Source organism: Dermacentor albipictus, chromosome 9 (assembly GCF_038994185.2).
Source record: "Dermacentor albipictus isolate Rhodes 1998 colony chromosome 9, USDA_Dalb.pri_finalv2, whole genome shotgun sequence".
In the NCBI taxonomy this organism is placed as follows: Eukaryota; Metazoa; Arthropoda; class Arachnida; order Ixodida; family Ixodidae; genus Dermacentor; species Dermacentor albipictus.
This window is the reverse complement of record NC_091829.1, coordinates 118,477,463-118,504,842: the sequence shown is the minus strand read 5'-3', so window position 1 is coordinate 118,504,842 and position 27,380 is coordinate 118,477,463. Positions and strand designations below refer to the sequence as shown.

The 27,380-nt window shown below is 49.1% G+C and overlaps 2 protein-coding genes across 3 annotated transcripts in view; one reads left to right on the top strand and one right to left on the bottom strand.

The window, feature by feature from the left end:
• Nucleotides 1-27,380, bottom strand: part of LOC135911256 (lysosomal proton-coupled steroid conjugate and bile acid symporter SLC46A3-like) — a 99,440-nt gene that overhangs the window by 43,813 nt on the left and 28,247 nt on the right. The gene's annotated exons all lie outside the window — the stretch shown is intronic.
• Nucleotides 86-27,372, top strand: LOC135911257 (uncharacterized). The gene is made up of 5 exons (XM_065443453.2): nucleotides 86-454; nucleotides 1,996-2,286; nucleotides 10,016-10,204; nucleotides 22,595-22,774; nucleotides 27,097-27,372. Exons 1-5 carry the CDS (start codon nucleotides 113-115, stop codon nucleotides 27,331-27,333), a joined length of 1,239 nt encoding a protein of 412 aa, XP_065299525.1. The 5' UTR covers nucleotides 86-112; the 3' UTR covers nucleotides 27,334-27,372.

Genomic DNA, 27,380 nt, shown 5'->3' with positions numbered 1-27,380 from the left:
TCTTAGCCACGGTCACGTTTTTGGGCTCGGGAGAGGCTCAGTCGGATAAGGCCTTTTTCCCCACAGTGGGTACGAGTCACAGGGGCAGAGGATAAGGAGGTCGGGGCTCGGAATGGCGGCGTGGGCGCCGCTTCGGCTGCTGATCGCCTTCGCGGCGGCGTCCGCCGTTCTCCGGCAGGCGGCGGCGACCGAAGCCGGCGGATTCTACCGCCCGGAGGCGGGGGCCGACTACTACGCAGCGGCGCCGGACCGAGCCGACGCGGACGACGTTCCGCCGCCGCCGCCGCCAGGCAGCGCCCTCGCGATGCGCGGTCGCCTCGCCAGGGAGGGCGCCGGCCGCCCGAGGGCGCCACCCATGGCGGCCGTGCAGCCGCGGTGCCGGGAAGACGCCTACCTCGAGCTGCGCTCCATGTGCGAACGCAACCTGGACGAGATCATGCGCCTCTACACGAAGGTGGGTGGGCGAGACTCGCTGTGCATGTAACGCGGAACGTACGAAAATTCGAGGACAGTCGACGGGAATGCGGTATGCGGGGCCTATAACGTATACCTAAACTGCGTTTTCGGTTATACATTTCTAAGCAAAAGTGCAGCCTGTACATTTGGGTTTAAGAAATTGTGTCTCCTAAAAATATGTGGGGCGATATTGCACGAAATTATTGAGGACCTTAACAGGGAAAGTGTAAGAGTATGGTTGAAGACTAACATACATGATCAATAGCCTGACAAGGCAACAAGAGTTCAGGATCGCCAGTGGGCCTGTAGGGCCTGTGAAAGAGTGCGTTTACATAAGTAAACTGCTCACAGGGGACCCTAATGATGAGAAGGAAAATTGCAGATGAATAAAAATGGGCTGCAGTACATACGGTACACATTGCAAGGCCCTGACTGGAAACTTACCACTGTCGTCGAAAAGGAAGGTGTACGATCAAGCAATTCTGCTGGTGCTATCATATGGGGCAGAAAACTGGAGGTTGGCAAAGAAGCTCGAGAACAAGGACCACGCGAAGAGCGATAGAAAGAAAAATGTTGTGCTTAACGTTCACAGGCAGAAAAAGAGCGGCGTGGGTGAGAGAGAAAACGAGTATAGCCGATAATCTAAATGACATTAAGAAAAAGAAATGGAGCTCGGCAGGCCATGCAATGTGTAGGATGGATAACCACTGGACCATTAGAGGTACAGAATAGGTGCAAGAGGAGGGAAGTGGAATCGAGGATGGCAGAAAACTAGGTGGGGTGATGAAATTAGGAAATTCGCAGGCGCAACTTGGATACCGGTAGCGCAGGACAGGGGTAATTAGAGATCGTAGGAAGAGGCCTTCGTCCTGCAGTGGACAAAAATAGGTCGATGATGATGACAGCGCGTCTCCTCCTCTAGCCTGGCTGCGGACGGGTGCACGCGCGGCTGAGCGCATACGCGGACCACGTGCCGTATGTTGGAAGTAATTCGCGACGGGCGCAATGTTTAGGGTCGACTCAAGGTGTCTGGTGACTTCATGCGCATTCTGCTCCCGGCGCCTCACGTTGACGGTCGCGTAATGTCACATTTCCGAGATGCGGTGAAGCGAGAAGCCGGAAGAAGTGTTCGCTACCCGCTGCCAGCGCTCCCCATGGCTCCAGCGTTGTGACAGCGAAAGTTCACGATCATCGAGTGAGATCTGCTCATATTTGCCAGTGCGCTCGTGACACCATTCCAGTCAATATCATTAGTGAGTGAATGTTTACCCCAATCTACACGGACGAAAAAATCAAAGAAACTACGAACCTTCCATCGTGTAGTTGTCTAACACCTCGCTATCGCTGTCAATGCTGCGACTACTTTTTCTTTTAATTGCAACCATCGTCGTCCAGTCTGGTGCAGTGGATGCCGAGAAAAACGATTTCTTAATCCATATTTAAATAGGAGGCTGAAGCTTGCCCGCAAGGTTTAAACAAATAAGTAAATGACGATGACGAGACCAACTCTACACCCTGGTCAACGCGATCGGTTCGCAGGGCGACCACGCGCAGTCCTGCCAGCGTCTGCACCAGTACACGTCGTGCGTGGGCAAGGCACTGAACCGCACCCGTTGCCACCGGCTGGCTGACCTGGCGATGCGCGAGCGTCAGAGGATGCGCTCCAACGTGAACGACTACAACTGGAGCTGCTCCACCAGCAGCAGCCGCCAAGAGTACGCGGGTGGCGCCGGAGGAAACTGCGACGGAAAGGAGCTCATCAACCACCACATGAGGTGCGGATCCACGTTCCAGAACTTCGTCGGATCCATCAACGTGTACAAGGAGCAGGTAAGACGTTCTCGAAGGTACGGGAGGGTCGTCTGGTAGTATTCCGTCGACCAGAACACCGGGGGCTCGAGAGCGGAGACCTCGGCATCGCGGGGTAATGGCGCTGACGGCAGTACTTGATCCGGAGAATCCGAGGTCTTGGCTGACGCGATAGAAGGCGGACTGCGAAGACAGCGGGGCTCCAGCTCCTTACGGCGGTAGGCCCAGCGAAGCGGCTGAGGCACCCGGAGCTGAGAGCGATGACGCGAAGTCCGGAGTCCCCAATTTGTGGGCGAAGAAAAATCAGACACACGCTGGTTCCTGGTGTCCCCAAATTAGATTTTAGCCGAGCCCGCTCAATCAGGCGGAACGCCTGAATCCGCCGATTCCTCTGCTCGTGTACGGCCAGCGTGCTGGGCGTGTCGTCGTCGTCTTTTGTGACCAGACCATTGCGGCACGTAGTAGTGTGCTAGAGTATTATTGCTTTACCGCCACTCAGAACAAACGAAGAAACATTTTCGGCCAGAATTGATCTATCGTGACTAAGTATTCGAATAGCCGAAACACGTCATCTATAGGCCGGGTGCTGCAGCCGGGCCCCTCTATCGCGCTCCCCTCTGGACACCCTGCGCCTTCTGGCGGCACCGCCATGAAGTCCGTCCATACCCAGTGGTACACGCGTGCACAGTGACCCAAGTTGGCGCCAAAGCGGTTCACTGAAGAGCAGCACATACCCTGAGACAGGCCCAGTGGCACATACCTACATGAACTGACCACATATCAGACCTCATTACCTTCGGTATAGGCGCAGATTTTCAGTGGGATAAGTAGACAGCCGGACAGAAACCTGGTCCTACATGTTTGAATACACTTGTCCAGCGTAAGAAACAACACGGACAACGGCTTCTTGCCATGAACAAGTCACTTCAAAGATGACTGAAGACCAACTAGCCCGGCGGTCTGTTCTCGTCTCACATTGTAAAGACTGCGATTCGCATTAATACTGAAGAGCTGGGGGCGCTAAACTTCGAACTGTTATTGTTATCATTCTTGGCGAACGTCACCCAATTTGTGGTATGTATGTATGTATGTATGTATGTATGTATGTATGTATGTATGTATGTATGTATGTATGTATGTATGTATGTATGTATGTATGTATGTATGTATGTATGTATGTATGTATGTATGTATGTATGTATGTATGTATGTATGTATGTATGTATGTATGTATGTATGTATGTATGTATGTATGTATGTATGTATGTATGTATGTATGTATGTATGTATGTATGTATGTATGTATGTATGTATGTATGTATGTATGTATGTATGTATGTATGCATGCATGCATGTATGTATGTATGTATGTATGTATGTATGTATGTATGTATGTATGTATGTATGTATGTATGTATGTATGTATGTATGTATGTATGTATGTATGTATGTATGTATGTATGTACGTACGTACGTACGTACGTATGTATGTATGTATGTATGTATGTATGTATGTATGTATGTACGTACGTGTGCACACATGCATGCAAATGCCAGTGCCTAACATCTTTCACGCAACTCTTCAACGAAAGCAATCTTAAAATTTATCCGGTGCCGGGTGGAGTTGAAACTGCGTCACACGGTTTCCTGAAAGGCAACCGCTCGAAGCTTTAGCGCTTGCGCCATAAATTCCCGCGGGGAGGAAGGGATTAATTTCTCTTTTTTAGCACACACCGTCGTGCCACGCCTCTCGGAGGTCACACGTGGATTTGGCGGTGGCACCGCTAGGCAGTGCAGCATGTCCAGAGGGAAGCGCGAGAGAGGAGCCCGGCTGCAGCGTGCGCCCAATAAATGACGCGCTTCTGCGGTGGCAATAACGGTGTGCACGTGTCCTACTTATTTCAGTGTTAATCGCATGAACATCGACAGTCATCGCGAGATGCGTCTGCCGGAATGTTTAATTTAAACCCTTCGTTGTCTCATTCTTGGCACATTGCGGTAGGTAGGTTGCTGCATCAAATCGCCTCGCTTTAATAAGAAGAAAATGTGTCACCGATGGCGGAATCCAACATTTGTGATCGAGCACATTGGCCTGGTGCTCTGGCCATTAGGCCACGATCACGGCACACTTATCTCCTTCCAAGGCCAGCCACCTGTTTAAAACGCTCGTCGCTGTGTGCCCCACGCGACTTCTTTTCCCGTGACAGTGCGCGCTACGAGGCACCGCGTTAGACGCACTGTCTCCGGGACCAGCCTACTTTCGTCAGTACTTCCCTCGTAGCGGGCTACGTAGGAATAGTGCGACATAATCGTGTGTTTTAGCTGAGCGTTTTTACGGTCCGATCCCCTCCGAGCTGCCCTGCTGAGCCACAGCGGAGTGGCGGGCTATTTTCACGTTTTAGTTATGCGTTTAGCGTAGCGGAGTGGACGGATGGATGGATGGATGGATGTTATGAGCGTCCCCTTTGGAACGGGGCGGTGGGTTGCGCCACCAAGCTCTTGCTATTATACTGCGTAATGTTCTACCTAGGTTAAACAATAAAAAAAAGAAAAAAACACTATGAACTACCGCACCCAAATTTTCTGATCCCCCAGTGCAAACTGTGCTTTTGTACGTCTCCGTCTTTTGTCGTTTCCCTACTTTCCTTCCACCAATCCTCCAATCGCCTCTTACTAATGCCTACTGCGCACACGTTTACTTTACCACTGCTCCCGCTGAACCTAAGGGCTTCAAAGAGGCCAGTGGTGCCTAAATCGACCGCTGGGTAGACGTCTTCACATTCTAATAAAACATGCTCCGTAGTTTCCCTAGCTTTACCACAGCAAGCACATGCTTCTTCTTCCTTCTTATATCTCGCTTTATAGGTGCGTGTTCTAAGGCATTCCGATCTGGCTTCGAAAAGTAATGAGCTTCCCTTTGAGTTAAAATAAATTGTTTATTTCCCGATTTCTTTTTCTCCTCTAAAGTAGTTGCTCATGGCAGGTTTCTTTTCCATTGCCGCCACTGCCCATGAAATTATTTCAGCTTCTCTGACTTTCCGCTTGACCTTCTTTGTTGCTGTGTTGCCCACCCTACAGGCCGCATACTTGCTGGTAAGCTTCCTAGTTCTTTCCCTCCACTGTGAATCAATGTTTTTTCTGTACAGATACCTGAACACTGTCCCAGCCCATTTACTTTCTTCCATATTCCTCAGCCGTTCTGCATACTCAATTTTACTGCGAGCTTCCCTCACTTCAAAACTAGCCCAGCCCATATCACCCTGCACAGCTTCATTTGTAGTCTTCCCGTGAACGCCCGATTCGAATAATAATAATAATATTTGGGGTTTTACGTGCCAAAACCACTTTCTGATTATGAGGCACGCCGTAGTGGAGGACTCCGGAAATTTCGACCACCTGGGGTTCTTTAACGTGCACCTAAATCTAAGCACACGGGTGTTTTCGCATTTCGCCCCCATCGAAATGCGGCCGCCGTGGCCGGGATTCGATCCCGCGACCTCGTGCTCAGCAGCCCAACACCATAGCCACTGAGCAACCACGGCGGGTGCCCGATTCGAGGCGACCCACTGACTTTTGGTTCCCGTCGAGTCCTTATTGTACCCCTGGTTTAAAGCAAACAACCGCATTTCCAAAAGTAACTGGCTGAAATTATGGCTGAATTTCTCTTCCCCATACACTGTTGTTTTTTCCTGTTTCCATATATCCATTCCTTCGTTTATCCATATACGAAGGTACTTATAATCTGTTACCCGAGGTATTACCTGGCCCTGTATCTCCACTGTCTGTTCACTGTTTTCATTGAATACCATAACAACCTATTTTCTAACACTAAATTTCAAACCTAAATTGTTGCCTTCCTGTCCACAGATACTAGCCAGACGTTGCAAATCACTTTGCTTTTTAGCTAGCAACGCAGTGTCGTCCGCATAAAATAAGCATGGGAGCTGCTGCTCTACTACAGTACCCGCCTGTTTGTATGAAAGAATAAACCCGATATTACTTCCTTCTAACACCCTCTCCATCCTCACCATGTACATCATAAACAGCAGCGGGGATAAAGGGCACCCCTGCCTCAGTCCCTTGTTGATATGAACTTTCTCCTCGCTCCTCATTCCTTCCCATTCAACGCAAACGGTATTTTCTAGGTAAATCTCTCAAAAGCTGTAGACATTCGCCACCTAAGCCTTCCCCTTCCAGAATATCCCACCTTTCGTGGACCTTTCGCGGTTGCAGCGCCCTCTGGCCAAATTCAAAATAATGAAACAAAATAACACCCATTGGTCACTTTTATAAAGTAAAACGAATACATATAACTTATTTGTCCATGAAGTATCTAGACGTGCGCTTGTAATGCGTTACCTGCCCATTTTATCCGGTGGAAAATAAAGTACCGTCTCGGGGAGCGCCACTTGATAGCTAGCGAGCTTGCTTTCTGCATCCAATCCAATCCTTTATGACGCCAATGCTAGCCAACGCACTGCACAGCACGCTTCGCTCAGGCAGCTTGTAAGCAGACGGTATTTGTCGCTCCGCTAGCCTGCTCGCGGCTAAGCGGAGGGCGCATGCGCATTCGCGCTTCCGCTCCGCTCAGCTGCTGGGCGGATTGTAAAACACGCCAAACTAAAGCACCCTAGTACTGACTTCATGATCGTCTAAGTTAACACATTTTAACACCTCTTCGACTGAACAGACATGTAACAATAATTTTAGATGCACCACACGACATAGCCGCATATACGTACGATAGCATAACATGTAGTCGCTTTTGACCTCACAATCTGTGTTTATCTGGTTTAGGCTCGTCCCCGACCCATGCCGCAAGCAACAATTGCCATGTAAGCTCACATCGAAATGCCGGTGAAGAAATTGTGCCGTTGCCGCCGCACGATCGTCTTCAACGTGGTCGTCATCGCGCTGATGGGCGCACGCGCTCATATCCCACACACACAACTGTATCAATCCGCACAAACACGTTGTTCCACCTGGCATCGCTTTGCGGTACCAAAACAATGCTAGACAGCCAGGCACCTGCAAAATGCTTCGCATAACATCATTCGCACAGTGCATGGGAATAATTTCTTTTGTGACATAGAACTTCCGAACTCAGGGTGCTAACTTAGGCAAATTTGTTATGCGTACTAAACTTGTTTCAGCACTGAGATATGTGAAGAAGTGTCACAAGACGCATTTCGATAACGTCGTGTCCGTGTCTGTCAGCACTTAAACAAGGTCATCTGTGAATTTATTTTATAGTCAGTGAACAAAGCAAAACACAGTTCATTCGGCACATGCCCAATGAAGAAACCCGTTTGCTTGCGTGATAAAGACGGAGACGACGAGCCCACATACACCTACTGAGATATTGCTATGGTTTCTGCTTCTCTAACTTAACGTTTCGGCTGACAGAGATACCAATCGAAAAAATATCACGTTTTTTGAAGTATAAGGGGCACAACCACCACTCTTGCAGTGTAAGGCAAGTAAACGACCAGCTGACGTTTTATACTTATGATTGTTATACTTGCGCTATCCATCATTCAGACAGTTTCCTGTTTGCCTGCTCCCAGACTCCAGTTTCTCATTGCTTTCTTTAATCTTTTCTCTCTTCACTCGTTCTGGGTTACGCAAAAGTAATAAAAACGTCAGTTACTACGCTCGACTTCGAGGGACAGCGAAGGGAAGCTTCAGTTCCGTTTAGAATGGTGCCGTTTATTCCTCCAACGACTACTTGCACATACACATTGAGTGTCCATACAAATAATGAAATGCGCATTTTCCGAGCCGGCAGGTGGGTAACATTGCTGACTCCCGAGACGGCCCCGGATAGAAAAAGGTTGCGTCCAAAGAAACATAATAACAAAGGTTGATATTGGTACGTCCAATGCGCAACCCCCCAGCGATGGATCCCTCAGTGTAACGGAAGCCAATCTCGAAGGCCATGGTTTTGCGTGCTACAAGGGCTTGAAACATGTCATGGCCTTCTTGTCTCGCATCAGGATATTGGTGGTCGAACACGGCAGATTTAGCCTAGTATCATAAGTGGGTTCCTATAGAAGCGCTGTACTTAAAAAAAAAGCGAATAGCTTTCTTGGGCTCTCTCGTTCATTTTCGCGATCGGTGCTCGGTGGGTGGTGGTTGGTTGTCGGTGGCGGGACTATGACTGCCGACAAAAAGGCGCCGATGCAAAAAGCGCATGGTGTCGCACAATGGAGTTGCTCAAGGTCAACAGCAAATACATCAGTTTAAAAAAATAGCTTCGATGCGAACGCAGCTCTTACAAACCTAATTGTGAGTTATAGATGTGGCGTTTTTGACGGTATGGGATAAAATGTTTAGTGAAACTTCAGTAACCATTGAGGGCTGAAGCGGAAGCTTTGAAAATAGGCAACAGACGACAATACAAAGGCAGTACTCGGACCACTTGTAGGTATGCTTTCGTACATCACCTGTTAAGCGTAACAGAGTTGTGCGTGTTAACGAATAGCCGTACTTGCTAGAACGCGCTGTCGTGCGTGAGCTTCGGGTGACGCGGATGCTCAGGTGATGTGAGGGAGCGCTCCCTCCTCCTCTCCGGCCGCTCTGTTTAGCTTCGTGGCGGCTGCAGGCGGAGGCTTCGGCAGTATACTACACATGCATCAAGACGGCAAGTTGGGCCAGCCGGTTAGGATTGATTGCAAGGTTCGTAACAGCGCTGTTACGAACCTTACAATGAGTTGCTACAGATGTGCTAGTTAAAGGCTGAATTCCCTATTGAATTACGCAATGAGACAAGCGCTACACTTGCAGAACCTAAGTTGCACGTAACTTACAAAAGACGTAAGAAACCTAACCAAACGTTGTATATAGCCGAGAGCAAAAAAGAAAATATCGTTCTCAAAGGCTATATATGCCTGCGTGAAAAGGAAAAAAAAAAGAAGGATGCTCTCGCGCTATGGTCTACGCGAAATCACGCTTCGAGAGCGGTCAAAAACACGTCGGTAAAGGCGCAGCTGAATTATTTCTAATTGGTCAGTGCTGTTTACCGCGAACTCGCATGCAAGCCACTGAAAGGCCTTTAACATCTCGTTTGTGATCACTAATCAGAACAGTGATAGGACCGCAGCTAGTAACGGTCACCGGTTGTTAATAAAATCGTTTTCGGAATATGCCTCATTAAGTCAGACAAGCATCACGGGAAACACCTGCGTGAAACACCTCGTTGCGTGTCCATCACCTGCGCACCGAGGCCTGCGCTTGATGGACACGCAACGAGCAGGCGAACGCAGGCTCCGCTTGTTCTTTGTGAGAAAGTATGCGTTTCTCCACATCCGGTCCTGAACGCGCCGTGTAGTCCGTGGGAAACTCCACACGACAGAGATACCTGGTCTCGGATGACACCCCCGGGGAAGACCTGTGGCGTGTGTGCACCCACGCATATATGACTGTGGCGCCGAAGCTGTGCGGCAGTTCGCGCGGGTTTGATTTCTCCGCCAAAAGTTAATGTTATCGGGTGCACTGCAGCGGGACTGAGGCTTTTATAACTCTACACAGTTGATAGCTACATCAAAAAAGGAAGAATAAAGGTGCGAGACGTGATAGTTTTGCTCCAGCGCTCCTGTACGAAGCGGAGAGGCTGTCCAGATGCGTTCATAAATGCCGCGTTTATAGCTAACGCACCGCGAGTGCGTTTGGACTTCGGCAAAACGAACAATGGTCGCGCGTGTGGCCTGGTAAATATAAGGGCTGCTATAGGATGCGCACGGCTTTTCAGGCGAAGGCGTGCCGAGCAGTACGCGACTACAAGGACTGCGTGAAGCCCATCTTCCAGAACGAGGACTGCCACGGAAACCAGGAGCTGATGGACCGGCTGCTGCGGTTCTCGCACACCGTGCTCAAGGAGTACAGCTCGGCCTGCTCGGAGCTGCAGCAGCGCAGAGGGGGAGGGGGAGGAGAGTACCAGGTGCGTACTACGTCACGCTCACCAAGGGGCGCCGCGCACGGTATCTTTTCCTGGTTTCTTTTCTTTCTTCATTTTACTTTCCTGTTATCACAGCTAGGATGTAACCTTTATGTCTGCCCGCTACAACGGAAGAAGCATTATGCCATCGATCACCACCACCACCAGAGACTGCCCTGCAGTTAGTCAGCCAGACTTTAAAGCGTACCATGCCGCGATATCGGTCAACTACCCTCGTCGCCACAAGCAACATTTAGTTCCTCTGACAAGGAACTAAATAAGACTAATAATGCTTATGTTACCAGTTACCATAGGAAGGGAGTATACTGATGGTGTAAAACATCGACTTTTCAGATGTTGTAGAAGGCAAGTTGGTGTTCAATAAATATGGGGAGGAAACTTAAACATTGACAAAGAGGCTCGAGAACAAGTACCGCAAAAACGGCGACGGAACGAAGAATGTTAGGCGTAACGTTAAGCGACAGAAAGAGAGCGGTGTGGATCAGAGAGCAAACGGGGATAGCCGATATTCTAATTGACATTAATAGAAGAAAATGTAGCTGGGCAGGTAACGTAATGCGCAGGTTAGATAAATAACCGGTGGACCATTGCAGTTACAGAATCGGTTCCAAGAGAAGGAAGCGCAGTCGAGGAAAGCGGAAGACTAGGTGGGGCTATGAAATCAGGAAATTCGCAGACGCCAGTTGGAATCGGTTCGCGCAGGACAGTGGTAATTGGAGATCGCAGGGAGAGGCCTTCGTCCTGCATTGTGCATAAAATAGGATGATGATGGAATAAATAAAGGAATAGTAACGCAGGGAAATTACTACTCATCGAACTGTAACTGTCAATAGTTTTGGCTGCTTGCATCTGAACGGCAGTGCAGCCGTGGGAGGATTGGGGGTACTGAAAAAGTAAAAAGCAAACTGCTTACATTTGAGATCTCATAATTGCACACCTCCACGAATTTCTTATTCAGTCTTCACACCCATAACGCTATTTCGTAACTCGCTTTCATCAGTACTAAGGTGTGCTAGAAGGGGGTAGAGCATTCAGGGCCGGCACTCGCATGCCAGGAGGAGGAGGAGGAGGAAAAGAAGGAACGAAAGGTAGGGAGGTCAACCAGACGCACGTCCGGTTGCCTACACGGGGGAAGGGGTTTAAGGAAAGGAAGGAGAAGGAAGGAGGGAAGAAGGTACTACCAGTGTGAATATACGTCCTGTTGTCTATCACTCCACGCCTATAATCGGCCCCTGAGGCCAGTAGATTTCATGAATCGTAGCAGTGCCCGCGTCGCTTTGTAAGCATGCAACGCGCAGGAGCATGGTCCGAGAACCTTAGGCTCTCAAAATGGTCTGCTGCCTAACCGGTTTAATACCCTCCGAAGAACGTCGCGTTCGATGTTATGGAGATTGCAAAAAAAAAAAAAATACGTGCTCGATCATCTATTCACAGTTGCACGAGTCACAGATCGGTGTGTCGGAAATTCCCATAAGGACTGCGTAGGCTTTCGTAAAAGCCACCCCTAACTAGAGGCGGCCCAGTAATGTTGCATCACGGCGGGAGAAACTCAATGGAATCTACAGCTTCAATGTGGGATATATCCCGCCCGTGGAGACGGTAGTTAGAGAAAATCTGGGTGTTCCACGAAGTTCGAGTCTTGGTATGAGCGCGCAAACGAAGACCCCTCGCAGCATCTGTCCTTGATGCGAGACAGAGATGATGCGACTGCAGCACCGCCGCTAACATCCTTCCATCCGTCGCTCATTGCTGCTGTTTTCAGTTATGCTGGTTGTACGCCGCTAGCGCATACATCGAAGTTTGTGTTATTTGTGCTTTTTTTTTGTAGTTTATGCAGTTCAAACGGCGCACTGTTTAAAAGAAAGGCTTGATTTTCCTTGAGGTATTCCAGTTTTAATTGTACACAGTAGTTGTCACCGCAATATAAAAATATGTATGCGTCTGATTGCTTCCTTATTCGATTAATTGTAATTGTAATTATTCAAGTTGGCAATGCATTAGGTAATCAACTTATTGAATGAATAATTCGTTAATTAATTATAGATAATTGTACTATTTGTTGACATTACTCATATTGCTAAATAATTGAGTAATTAGGTAAACAATCGTTCCGTAAATAATTTATTTGTCTATATTCAATAAATTGTTGATCTCGACTTTTAGAAACGAATTAGCCAGTCTCCTTCCGTAGTATTCATGTATTAATTGAGTGATATCTGCAAACGAAGGAGTAGGTATTCATAGATGCATTTTTTTCACGTGTGACACGTAGTTGTAAGAATTGCATGTGCATTTACCACAGTTCCCACAAAGTTCTCTAACGGATCCTGGCTCAGCCAGGGTCCGTTAGAGAACTTCTTCGGGATTGTCAGACAATCATGTGGATCAAATGATCATCCCACACCAACGCAGTTCCAGATTGTTGTAAACTACTTGTCATTTTATAGCCTCCCAAACGCAGTCAGCTCAGGCAATGCAGATATTGATGAAGAAATTAGCTCTTTTTGAACCTTGTGATGGCTCCGCCCGAGAAGCCACCGTTAATGATTTGGACAATGCCGTCGAAGCAAGGACGTGTTATCATTGACTTGCTAGCAATTAATAAGCAGATTCTTAAGCGCGATGTATGCAAAGCGCCGTAGCGCATCGTAAGCAGTAGATGATGCAACCGCCCATGCTACGGTGGCGCCATCCAGTGGCTTTCGACATCAAGTGCGGCAGCCACGAGTTGTCGTAGAATATACTACCCCATTTTTAGTACCCTATATCAGTACAAACTCGCTCAAGTTACTTAGACTGCTTCGGGCGGTCGCTACTTCACGTGTAATGTTGGACGCCATTTCATTCATGGTCTTTTGTTGCCTTGAAGATTTATTCACATTGGTCATCTATAGAGTACTGAGCATGTGTCACGTTAGTTCATTTGCCGTCCGGCCTCCACAAGACGTAGAGCGTAATTGGAACATGGTGATTCAGATAGCCGATTTTATTCCTTACCTCCTCAATCAACACTGTGGTGATGAAAATGTAGTAGTACTTTTAACAAATTTATCTTTAATCAACAGGTAATTATAGTTTATACGCTCGGAAAGACACTTATGTAGCACGTATTGAGCAACAGAAGGCTGTTTGGGGATTTTTGCATCTTGCTCTACAATTTTCAGCTTGATACTTTTCATCTAATTACAACATTCGAGCTCAATAATTAATAATACTAATTCTGTAATTAGGTGGTATGCAAGACAATGTCAGTATCTCCAAGCGACGGCAAACGAAGCTGCGTAGCATTTGCATATTTTAAAATATCGGTGCATGATGGTTGGAACAACCTATGTATATACTAACACTTCGGCTTCGTTACTCTCACAAACGTAGGACCACCTGCCAGCAGCGCAACGACATGGCCGGTAGAAGGAAAGAACGAAAGTTTGAGTGCTTCATTGGAATTTAAGCGAGAGCGCTTGATTTTTCAAAGCCGGATCAGAATGTTTGAGAACAGGGTGTGATACTAGAATTTGATGTGTATAGATGCGTAGCGTGTCGAAATAGCGCAGTAACAACTGGGTGTGTTTCGTCAGCATGTCGTAGTAGCCACGCAAAGCTCATTGACGACGTAAGAACCTTGCCGGAAGCGTTTCGGGATATTTGGGGAAGCGTTCATAAATCTGTTGTGGACAGTAGAAAAGACGGCTAGGGCACACTCTACGCCAATGTTCGCCGGTAGGGGTATTTTACTGTGTCAATAACTACAAACCTTATATCCCAGGGAAACGAAATTGTGCACTAAACAAAAACACGCCCGCGTTTTCATGTTTCAGTAGTTTCGTTATCGCGCACTGCTCCGCTGGTTTTTCAGGCTCGCGAAACTCATGCACGCAAACTGCCAGCGGCAGAGAATTCCACGTCCCTGTCATGTTGCGGGATGCCCGAAAGGCGCACGCGCAATTGACCAAGAGCCGAGGCAGCGGCGGATCCAACGCTCCGCTTTGGCTCGGATTCTTCATGGCCGCGCGCTTGTGCGTTGCGCAATATTGCGCAAGAAACCGTAGCGCCGTCTGCTGGGCGCTCTTTTACTCACCGACGGCAGTCACGAGGTTCGCGCGCGCGCGGGCAGGTTTCGTTCCGGCCGTCCCACTTCCGCCCAGACAGCGCGAGCCCTGTGGTGGGCGTGGCCGGATGCTGCTCTGCAGCCCGACTCTTGCGCCCGAGGGCTTTTCACGCGTTGAGGAGCCTTTCGGGTGCTCCTGTACTGTTGCTGCGGCTTGGATGTGGCGAGAAAAAAAGTATTTTGCAACACCATATCGCTTATTGATTAGGAAACGACGGCTGAATATGTATGAGGGTCAAATCGCGCGCTGGAGTCACGCGATAGCGTGAAGAGTCCGTGACCTCGAGCGATGCCATAGCCATCAAGCTACCGCGACGGGCACAGAATTGTTGATTTGACATGCGACCGCTTCCGTAGCGTCGCCTAGACCCTACGGTGATTTAATGCGGCTTTGCGTCTGCACGCATAGCGTCAGTCGGCTGCTTGGAAATTTTGCATGGTATTTATTTTTCAGAAATAGCAGCAGCGTAGCGCACCGTACCTTCACTCTGCCCGCAACCGCTGTTTCCTTGCCTTCTAACGTCATATTTTCCCTCTCCCACCCTCTCACCCTGTATGGGAACTGCGAGAGTGGCAAGGCTGCTATTCTCTCCAATTAGGGTCCACTTGGCAACTTCTAAGGCCCTCCTCAACAATCCACTCGAACAGCTTGCATCTATCCTCTACGAAAACTAATTAACAACTACCCGACATTAGACTTGCTCTATACAGATCTCCGTAGGACTTATCTCGCACCAACTGATACCCCGAGTACGCAGACCATGATGGACCAGATAGTCCTAGTTCACATCTGTTGGCCCCAGTCACCCTTTCCGAGCTTCGTCGACCTGTCGCCGAACTTCGTGCGAACACTATCCCGGGCTTGGATGGCATTACCAGCAAGAAGCTCGGCAACCTAACCGAGGCCGACCACCTCTTTCTCCTCAAGCAGATCAATCATGCGTGAGCGGAGGGATGCATGCCCCAGGAATTGAAGCATGCAGAAATATTTCATTCCTAAAGCTGACAAAACGCTTTCGCTTACATCCTTGCGACCCAGCTCTTAGTTCTTGCGCTGGAAAACTCATGGAGCGCATCATACATTTTCACCTCGCAGCATTCCTGAAAAACATTTGGTACTTAGCACACACCCTCATAGGTTACCGCGTAGACATCTCTACGCACGACGCTCCTCTTCAGATCTATAATGACGTGCTTATACACCCTAGCACTGTCTAGCTTGGGACTATTCTCGCTATATAGATCTGAAGAAAGCATTCGACAACGTGGCTCGTGACTCTATGCTCCGGGAACTGGCTCGCACGTTTACAGTTATGTCCGCGCTTTTCTTCGGGCACGCACCTACTACACTCCCTTCGCATAGCAGACGCTGCTCCATCAACCACATTGCCACTTACGCAACGAGGTATTCCTCAGGGCTATGTTCTTTATCCTCTTCTTTTCAATTTAGCAATTAGTGTTATCGATCGGGCTCTTTCTTCCCTGTCCAATATCCATTACACTATAGGTGCCGGCGATATTACTATCTGGATGGCTTCTGGCTCATCTGGTCACATTTAAGGCACTTTACAGAAAGCACTCGATGTTACCTCTTCCGCTGCTAGCACAATTGGCCTAACCTGCGCACTAGAAAAAAAAGTTATCGTTGTGCACCACCCTCGGTGGGTTCCTCCGCCTATACTAGTGACCTCCGAAGGGGTCAGTGTCCCACAGCCACGGCGCATAAAAGTTCCGGGCATCTACATTCTGTTGTGCCATTACCACAAGCCCGGATTCCGAATCTGCAAGATGCAGAATTTATCCTGCGAGCGCCCAAATTCTCCCTTGAAAAGTCAAAATGCTGAGCCGTCAGGCAGCGGTGTCCTGCGGGAGAAGCATCGACAGGCAACGTGTTCAAACGTGTCAGCAAGTGCCAGACAGCCCGGCGCCGCACCTCCCTTTTCCTGGGGGTCACCGCGCGCGCGAACTTTGAACCGGGTGGCCAGCGCGGTCGCTGGTTGGACCTCTCGGATGACCGCCGAGTGCTGACTTTGTATTGGGCCGTTTGAGTGACAATGGTTCTCGGGGAGTATAAAGCCGCGAGCCGGCCGCCTCGAAAACCGGATCCGCCGACCCATCGGGAGCCAGTGCCGCTCTCGACTGGGGTGAGATGTGTCACGCGTTTTCACCGGACGTCGCCGTGCGGCAACAGTAGCCTTTTCTGTGAGATCTCGGCCCCAGTGTCGACCCGTTCATGTCCTGTATAATGACCTGTATATAGTGTATAAAGTCCCTTTTGTTATTCTCATCGACGCCTGGCTCGGAGTCTTCGCTACCAACGCTCTGTCACGAAACGGGTGACGAGCGCTACGGGACCACAAAGTCGTAATCGTGGTGCAGCGGTGCAAAGGCGTAACAATTCTGAGCGACGGAGGTACCGCTGCAGCGGTGCAACACGTTCTTCGTCAAAGGGAGCACGTGCTGCACAAGATGCGTCGGGTATGCTCGCCCTTCCTGAGCCTCAAATAATACGACATGCTTCATCTCCGTGATGCCCTTTTAGTTTCTCGCCTTCGCTATCAGCTCCCTTACACCAGCACCCCCTTTGTGTTCCAGAGGGGCGTTCACAACACAACGGACGAGAGTGCCTCTATTCATAAACGCAATCGAGAGCTTCGCCTAGGCCTCAGCCATTAAGAACGCACTTTCATTGCGCGCTCACGCTATTCTACCCCCTACGCCTCTTTCAGCATACTCCCTGCTGCTACATAAAGCCTCCTCAACGTCGCCCCTCTTTTACGACGCATGCACCCCGAAAGGGACGTTGTGCGACGTGCAGCCCGCGTCTTATATTTCCATCGCCTACCTCCACACTCATCCCTCGCACCCCCGTTTCTTCATCAACGCCATCACATCTCCCCGCGGTTCCGCTGTCGTCGTACTTATACAGTCCCTAGCTATAGTCCACCGCGAAATGCTTCCCGCTACTGATCCTACGATAGCAGAGCTGCATGTCTTGGCTACAGCTTTCCGTCATCTACCTCCGAATTCCCTACTTCTCCGGTGATATTTACTCATTCTATGGACGCTTGTCGCAAACTTCTCCAAGGCACGCTTCCCGCCCCACTTTCCTTTGCAATAACACATTCTTTACGCACACCTGTGGAGGTTGTGTGGATTCCTGGTTATGCGGGACTGTCGGCGAATGAATGGGCTAAGCGGCTCGGCTGTGAAGCTTTACCGCCAGGCTCCCGACATCCCCGAACCAACTCAGCACACCTCGCATTCTACACCGTGCAGCCTAGAATCATATCGTTTCCTTAGGCGCGTCTTTCTCTCTCCCGACCCGGCAATCCCGAGTGCTCATGGCGTTCTAGTGCGGCAGGTGCAGCCCAACTCTTTGCTCTCTCCAACCTGCCTACACCTTCTTGGTGCTTTCGCAGAGAAACCTCCACCTGTTTGCCCTTCTTGTGGAGGTTACCGAAACTCCCAACGCATTATGTGGCACTGTCCCCCACCGGTATCTTCCCCTTTTCTTCCTTCTCCCTCCACCCCTTTACCCCGTTGGCTACCTGTCTGACACAAGTACCCTTCTTACCGGCACAAGAGTACCTGGTGGAATTCATCAACGCAGCTTTGGAAGATTGCACCAACGAGGCCTTGAACTGAAGGCCGCCACCAGCTCCAGTATTGATTTTAAATGAAGTGTTCCTCTCTCTCTCTCTCTCTCTCTCTCTCTCTCTCTCTCTCTCTCTCGTTTCGCGACTGCTTCGGTTCTACCAACACGCTCTAGACTTAGAGTCTAGGAGGTTCTAGTTCTATCCGTGCTCTTCCTCCTCTCCCCCTTCCTCTCTACAGTTCTGTCTACGTCCCCTCTGGGCTTGTACGTTACTAGAAAGGCAAGCGCTGCAGTTGCTGCAATGCTTTTGAGTGGGGTCACGGATAATTACAGCTTTCGGGAGGTTAGTGTGGCGACGGCCAGGGAGCTCTAGAGGGAATTGTGCACATGCCACGTGATGGAAAGGTTCAAACGAGTATCTCGCGTCAACTTTCCGCTCTGCCACGCTCCTGTGATGGATATAAACGCTCTGAGTCTCCCCCCCAACGCTGCTTGCAAGAGAACCGCAGCGGCAGTGCAAAAGTCGACGGAAGTGGCAAAGAAAGCTTCGCTTTAAAAGAAAGTAAGACAAGGCAACAACAAATAAGCTGTGCCATCTACGATAAGCTACAAGTTTAGCGACTATATGTGCACTCGCACACCAGTCGCTTAAAAAAAAAATTTAACCATAGCATACAAAATCGTTGGATAAAAATATAGAAATGTCAAAGCACCGGAGAAAAATAAAGGCACTATAGAACTAGATCGTTCAGAGGGCAAAATTTTCGAGGCGGAGTTGAAATAATAATGCCTGTGATATATCATGTGAAAACATTCAGCAACAGGTGAAAAGAGGCCATGCGCACGCTGATACCTCGCTCGGTCCGCCTTCTACGGCCACCTTCTCGTGCGCAGGAATCCTCGGCTAACTGCGCCGCCACCGAGGGACGTCCGGACGCTCGCGCCGCCTTACATGTTTTTTTTTTCTTTGCTGAGGAGCGTTCACAATGGGACGGTCGCAGAAGAAAACGCCTGGGCGCAACCTAGGAAGTCATGGGGCATTAAAGGACGGTGATGGCATATGTATCGTCACCACTTCCCGTTCGGGGGCGGGTCATTTGAATTGCACGATAGGTCTGTCGACACTTCAGACGTGATTTTCTCCTAAATCTTGGCATGAAACAAGCGCTGCGAGTTTTCTGGAATGGTATTTCAACAGTCCACGCTGACCTAATGTTTGCCTTTAGTGTCCATTTAAAGGGAAGCTGAAAGGCTTTCCAGAAAACATTAGTGAAGAGCAGTACGCCGTGGTTTTCAACCCTCTGAATTCGAATATCGCATCGAAATTGAGTGAAAGATAGCGCAAACATATTTTATTTCGACGAAAAGTGCAGCAGCAGACACGCCCAGCTCGCGCGCCTCGTTTCCGCCTGTGATTGGTTGGGCGCCTCGTGACGTCATGAATGGTTCGGCTTGCAGACGACGAGTGAACGCGACAGCCATCGCCTTGCTTGCAGCGCTGTCGCTGTCGCGTGCAAGATGACTAGTAAGGGGTTTATACTTGTACATACTACACGTACGTACATACTTGTACAGCCGCGGCCACGTCTGCGTAGAGCACGCGAGCAGACAGCCTTGCTCTGCGGGGTGACACCGTGCGACAGGTGCGGGATTTGACGCACTGTGCCCAGGAGCATGCGCGGCCTAATAAACATGCAGGTCGGTTCACGCTGCTTTAAACCAGAAATTATGTTGGTAAACGCACGTGTTTTGCCGGTTGTGCGCATTACCCGAGGGCGCCACCTTACTACGCGCGATGACAAGGGAATTGCGCACGTGGGTGATAGCGTGTGCGATTCTGTCAGGGCACTTGATATGAAAAACTATGTCTTCACCAATCCCAGATAATGTTATCGACCAATCAAGTGACAACATCGCACGCGTGCTGCCTATATTAGACATAGAAGTCAAACCTTCTCGCAGAATTTATTCGCACTGGCTCCCCGACTCACAGCGGATGAGCGACGCGCAATTGCTATTATGGGGCGCACAATGACGCTGTTGTTGGCGTTATCATTTTTTCGTATCACCGCGTAATCGGAACGGCCAGAAAGCACGCATAGTTTGTCGTGAGAGTCGGGCGCGTGTTATCAGCTGAAACGCGTAATCTTTTGGCATGGCGATACCGAGAGCGCCCTGAGGAAGCGTACATATTCGGTTAAACAACTGCCCGTTTCAACGTTGCCACCCGTGCAATGCAGTTCTGCATGTATATTAGGCCGCGCATGCTCTTGGGCACAGTGCGTCAGACCTCGCAACTGCCGCACGGTGTCGCCCCGCAGAGCAAGGCCATCTGCTCGCGCGCTCTACACAGACGTGGCCGCGGCTGTACATACTACATGTACGAGCCGATTGCGAAGAGCCGGCCTCTCCAAGCAGCAAAAAATGCTGGTGCAAGCACTGCTTTCCACGCGAACGAAGGCGAAATGTTAGTATCTCCCTGTGTTGGAAATGTTCTTTGGCGAGTACGCTAAGCTGCATTCAGCGTTCCAGTGAGTACGTTTCCGGGCAAACAACTGTAGTGTTATGTTCCTGCATGCCTCCTCGTAGAACGTAAGCGGTGATTAGCGGTGATACGATCTTCAGCATTTGTGCGCTGCCCCAAAGCTGTCGGCAATCTACACAGACGGTTTAAACGCGGGAAAAGTTTACCGGCTTTTGTAGCACGTGTAGTATAGAACCTTCATCAGCGCGCCATCCGCACGCGACTCGTAACCTGTGAATTCCGTCGGCTATGTGAGATGGTCGGTTTTTTATGTGTGCGAGAGAAGGGGTAGTGCAGCGTCTTGGCGTGAACAGGCTTTCCAACACATGCAAACTTTACGCTTGCACTGCGTTATGTTAGCTGCATGCAGGCTATTTCACAACACACGTGCGAATGGAAAATTCCTGGCGCTTGGCGATGAAACCTGCGTCAAGGGTGGGCGATAAACATGCACCTTCCGTTCAGCGTGCTAACAATTTTTTTAGGAGAACCCAAAGCACGCATTGTTGATAAACTCCGGTAGTAATCGTCACGGAATGGTTAGAGCACAACACTTGTTCTTGAGCGCTTGAAGTTGTTTCGCTTCACAGCAACCTCCCACTTAGCTGAAAGCTTCTTGTCTTGCAGGAACTAATGGAACATCGGAACATCGTCGCGGCCGCTGGTGTTCGTGCAAGCGTAGGCTGCACAGAACGCTGGCATGATCGGCCTACAAGTTCAATTGATGCTGCGCACGTCAACTACCGCTCCTATATACACACAAATAAAGGAATGTAGGGTCGAGCGAAGCAGATTAGGACGGCACGCACGCAGAAATAAGCCCAGTCAGGCACGGTCGCGGAGACGGCGAAGGAGCGGAAGACCAGTGTTGACGTCACTAAGCCGCGGTTTCCCGTATCCGCTCGCATCGTCAGAGTCAGCAGCAGCGCGCGGCGCTCGACGGGGGCCGGAGCTAAAGCGCAATTTTAACTGGCGAATGCGTCGCTCCTAAGTGAAAAAGCCCCCCCCCCCTTCCCCCCCAAAAAAAATTACCTTCATGGTTTATAAGGTTCCCGCATCCGCATATGAGCGTCTTATTGAATTCAACAGACTCTTCAGCTTCCCTAAGAAAGGTCTTAAACAAGTAAATACAAATAGCTTGGTGATGTGAGCCCTGAAACCGTTTCACAAGTAATCCTGATCCTCCTCATATCCATCCATCTGGCCATTCAACCGCTCGGGCTTCAAAATAAATTTTGGGGTTTTACATGCCAAAACTATGATATTATAATGAGGCACGCCGTAACGGGGGCTTCGAATTGATCTCGACCATTTGGGTTTGTTTAACGTGCACCGAATGCACGGCACATGACCGTTGTTGAATTCCGCCCCCATGCATTGGAAGGCAGCCGTGGGGACCACGTTTGTGTCGCGCCTGTCTGTTTTCACTTGCGCCTGGCTTTGTTGTTGTTTGCATTGCTGATTCAAGGTCATGCCGCCGAAGCACACTTATTACAAGGTTGTACTTTTGTCCCTTTTGTTCATATGTGTTGATGTGGGCCGGTTGGCGTGCTGGGAACAAAGAGCGCATAAATGGGAGGAAGTGTGCAAAGCACTGACTAAAAGCCAATATTTACTGCCCACCGGCTGAAATGTGTACGAGAAACACAACACAATCAAAACGCTATCTGCTACTTCCTCGCGGGTGTCAGATCAGCTGTCAGCTACATGACAAATAACTAATTCGCAGTGTCACTTTAATATATTTATGCCGATATGGAGTAAAAATCGATTGTGAGTGCGGTGAATTAACGTCGCGCTTCACTACACAACCCGTCTTTAGCGCTATTCGTTTCCACTTCCCTGTACCGCTGGTATTGAACTTCTGTAAAATACAAAAGAAAGAAGGAAAGAAAGAAAATGTGTTTTATGGCGCAAAAAATGACCATGGCCATGATGCGTCAACTGCAAGACAATATAAACGGTTGAGTGAGTAGCTCTTTCGTTTTATGGCGCGAATGTGACCAAAGCCGCGATGCAGCAGCCACAAAACAAAATGAATGAATGAATGAATGAATGAATGAATGAATGAATGAATGAATGAATGAATGAATGAATGAATGAATGAATGAATGAATGAAGTTCCCCTCTGTCATCATGCAGGATGCTCCTGGAGGAGGCGGAGGCGGCATCGGCTACGACGACGATGACGGTGGCGTGGGCACCGGGTTCTGCCGCTTTGAGCAGCTGCGCCAGAAGACGCTTCAATGTCAGCGCGAAGGCTACAGCGTCATACGAACCCGGGACGCGCACGCAAAGGCCGACATATGCGAGGAGCTCAAGGTATGTGCCGGGCGTTCCTACGAAGACTGAGGGCCCATTAAACACTTGAGAGCCGCAGAGATCGTGCGACCGTTCTGGTCGCAAAGCGACCGTGGCAAATGGTCGCATTGGTCGAAAAGCGACGATCCCAGGCCAGTCGCACGCTGCTCGATTTTCGGGCCTTGCGACTGCGAGTCGCAAACCGCTAAACCAATCAGCGATGCCCCGGAAGTAGCGCGCGAGACTTTATGCATCGGGTGGTCATTGCCGCCGGCAAGAACGAAACGCCCGCAAGCGCGCGAACAGCGCCCTTCGCGAGAGTTCTCGTTTCGAACGAGAAGGCAACCTGCAGGTCACTGAGGTGGCCCTTGCAAGTGAGAACTTCGGTGTTATCGAGCCGCTGCCTGGTCACAGGCGACTGACGGGCGCACGACCTCTGCGACTCGCAAGTGTGAATGCGCCATAAGGAGTATACCTAAATAATCGCTGTTTTGAAATAAAAGAACGGTTCCTTCGGAGAAATTCAATTAGCCGTGCCGACCGCGGGGTGACGGGTCATACATGGTAATTAGTCACTAATAAAAAATAATTAACGGCGACAGCGAAGAGAGCGCGAGGAGGAAAACGGAGGAGGGAAGCGAAGCGCCGCGCAATACAGGTTCTGCGGCGACGATGGCTACGAGATGGCGCCAGAGTAGTGCGCATCAGACATATGGAAGCAAAGCGCTGCATGAGCGGAGCTTATGCAGTGCTTTGTTTCACAGCGGCTGCTGTGAATTGCGTCCACGCGTCATGATTAGCAAGACAGTTGCGCCACACTTAGCTCCGTTTGCAAAGTGCCGCACGAGACAGATTGTCCGCGGCAGCCAATATATCGCGAAATGAAAACGCGTATGAAATGCGTGCAACATGGTGTCCTTTTGAAAAAGCTACCTTTTTATGGAATTCCTGGTGTCCCATTATCCTTACTAAAAAGCTAGCTCACCTCTAGAACACAGTACACAACAATAAATGGAGTTAGCTCCGAGATTCAGCACATTAAGTACCGGGTGCCGCAGGGATCCGTCTTAGGGCCTGTTTTATTATTATTGGATAAAAATGATATTGTAAATATTCAAGGGTGTTCCAAAATTATATTACACGTGGATGATGCTAACGTGTTCTTATCAGGAAAGAAATAGGAAATCTTTTTGAGCAAGCTAACATCTGGTTACAGCAACTTAGCTTGTGGCTAAATGTAAATAAAGTCCAATTGAACATAACTGAAACTAAGTATCTAGCGTTTAAATCAAAAGGAACAATAATTCACCCTCAGCTAACACTCCAATTTCAGAAGGTCAACATCGAACAGGCACCAAAAGCCAGGTTTTTAGGAATTAAATTCCATGAAAATACACTCTAAAAACAGTTTGCACCCTTTGCGGTGTATATTTGTCCCACAACAATAATCGTCATCTGCCTTGCTTGCGTTTCCTTTTTTGAAAACTCGGCGCTCGCTACTTTCCTGTCGAGAATGCTGCGTCACACTGATAACGCGCGTGCCGTTCGTGACAGGGAAGTACCGGGCTCGCAGCGCTAAAGAAAGGAAACGCGGGCAAGACAGATGACGATTATTGGTGTGGGACAAATATACACCCCAAAGGGTGCAACTGTTTTTAGAGTGTATGTCCTGTTCACCGCATGGGGATGTCGTCAGAAAAAAATATTGCTCGTGCTGTTGGTGCGCTAAACAGGTTGCGATATTTGCTACCAACAAATGTGAAGCGCCATATTTACAACGCATTTATACATTCTCGATTAGCTTATTGTTTCCTGGTTTGGTCAACCACTACACTAACTTAAGATCAATTCCAACACTCCAAAACCGCGCACTGCGCGCAATATGTGACTTAGGATGTAATGATACCACTTAATCATACTGTAACAAATATAAAATATCAACAGCATCAAAACTTTACACTTAAATTATTTTCCGAAATTTCACGGCAATTCTGGGAAGATAAATGTTCCTTCTAAAGCCCCTGCTAATGTGAAAGTACTTTGTTATTTCACATTTATTAGACCAAAGTTAGAGTATGCATGTATATCATGGGATCCTTACACTAAATCAAATATCGTGCGTCTTGAAAAACTACAAAGAAAGGCAGTTAGGCTTATATTTCATAAATTCGCAAGACTGGACTCTCCCTCTAAAATTATGCAGAAAATTCCATACCCACTCTTGAACCACGCCGAAAGCTACTAAGGCGTGAATCCCTTTCCCTTCTTCTCAACAACAGGCTTGAAATTAAACCATCGACTTACATAACGCCTGCAATAACACGGCACCCAATACAGCATCATCCGGACTCATTAACACCATATTGTGCTCGAACTGACACGTTTAATTTTCTTTTTCCCAGAACAATATCAGACTAACGACAGTTTACAGACACAGTGTGACTAAAAATTGTATAGATTTGCATTTGCTTGTTCCTTAGTTGTTCTGTTTTGCTTACGCATTCTATTGCCCCTCTGCCTGGACCGAAAGGTCTGAAGTATGTACTAAATAAACAAATAAATAAATAAATAAGTACCAATGCAGAACGACAAGCTATAACCTCAGAAAAAGTCTGATAGGTAAACCACGTTGCAGAACAAAATACGGAGATTAAAAACTAGCAGTTCAACTTTCTAACCTTCTAAACGACTACCCCTTGGTATTGCACCTGCTAAATTCTGGAATTTCAAAGCAAAGCTGTAAGAAGACGGTAAGAATTCTTACTATCCGAAGACTAATAGAAATGTTCAACTACAAGTATAAAACAATTTCGTGCATGTTTTTGTTTTTGTGCTTCAAGTGCTTAGACAACTGTAAAACTTAACCTTTCTCTTTCTTTTTACCTGAATTGTGTACTCAAGTATTGAAACATGTGTACTACTATAATTTCATGTGTGCTCTCCTGTAAGCCTGTCATTGCCATTTTGCTACCAATGTACGGGTGGCATGGCCTAGTCAGTCAAATGTTTGCCTTTAGCCGTGTCCCCTAAGACAATCTATGCATTGTCTTAAATCAATCAATAAATAAAGAAAGTATGAGGCTGCCCTCAAGTTTCGCATTAGAGAATGTCGTAATCGTCAAATCTTTCGTTACGTACTGCCCATGATGGAACTACTTTCCTGCCCGCATTGCTTTGATGAAGGATCACCTCTAATTCAAGTATGCCATTGAAGAACACCATCATGCCACTGAACTCATGCCCAACTGATGTAATTCCTCTGACATCGAGACCTTCGAGGTATAATAAACAGTACCAGTTAATAATAAATAATAATTAAAGATGATAAACATCCCCTAAGGGCGGGTTCTGCCTGAATTGTATCTCTTTAGACGTAACTCCTCGTAGACACTAGCGCCACACTTCCTCTCCCTAGTAATCTTTGCAGCTAATTCTGTCCACAAAGAAAAGAAATGAACTGGGAGAGAGCATTACGTCACGTAGCCAGCCTTGGCAAGCAGGCTCTCAGTGAAGACTTCGCGCGCAGTAGTACTCGGAATATCGGTGCAGCACGTGACCCCCCCCCCCCTCCAACAGACTGAGCGTATTGGCCCAGAATGTTTTAACGCGATGGCGATAAGAAGCTCGTGTCGCAGAAAACCCGGCATCGGCGGCGTTGGCCGTGAGCGAAAAAATCCCGGAAGGCAATTCATATATAAAAACTGGCAAGATGGGCTGGGGGGGGGGAATCCAACGAGAGTTTCCGAAGCGTGAGACGGAGACGCTACCACTCAGCCACGAGTTCGATGGTTCAAAGCGGAACAAACGCGCCTCTAGTGAATGCGGCGTCGCCTTAGCAACGTGCCGTAGAAAGTTACACTGCGGTGTATATCGGTAATTATGAGCATGTAAATTACAGAAGTCGCAGTTTCACGAGTAGCGAAGTACGTTTCCGCTACATTTCTTCTGCGCTTGGCGCACACGCAGAGCCATCTTGCGACAAACACATAATACCCCCTCCTCGTATTGCGCGGCGCTACCCCGACAGGTTGCGCGGCACTCGCCCGCTTCTCCCCTTCGTCTCGTCAAGAGCATGCCGAGCGAATGAGTGGGCGTTGCGAGCGGGGTGCGATAACGCTATCGCGTTCCACTCTTGAAGGCGAAGCTTAAGCGTCTTCCAATTTTTTAAATCGAGGCGCGTTCGCTAGGGAAGCCCTGCCGTAGCCCTGCCTGCCTGAATGGGAACGCTAAAACCCACCGCTTGCTCTCGCTCAACGATCACGTGTCGGGCCGATGGCCTCAATGGTGTTGCGGGACACCCCCTCCCATCGGGGTGAACTCACCGCGGCCTGTCTGTGCCGCAGGTCTTCAAGGACTGCGCCGTGGCCGCGCTGAAGGCGACTCACTGCAGCAAGGAGAAGAACGCGCGCCAGCACGTGATCGGCGCCGTGCGCGAGTCCTTCCAGCGGTTCGGCATCGAATGCACGGGACTGTGGAACGCCGCCGCCTCGACGCACTCGGCCGCCACGCCCGGCGCGGCGGCGCGAGCCCTGCTCGCCGTGTCGCTCACGCTGGCGCTGCTCGGGCGGGCGCCGCCGTAGCGAGCGAAATTACACGCCGCGTCGCCAGATGGCTGCAACCCCGCTGC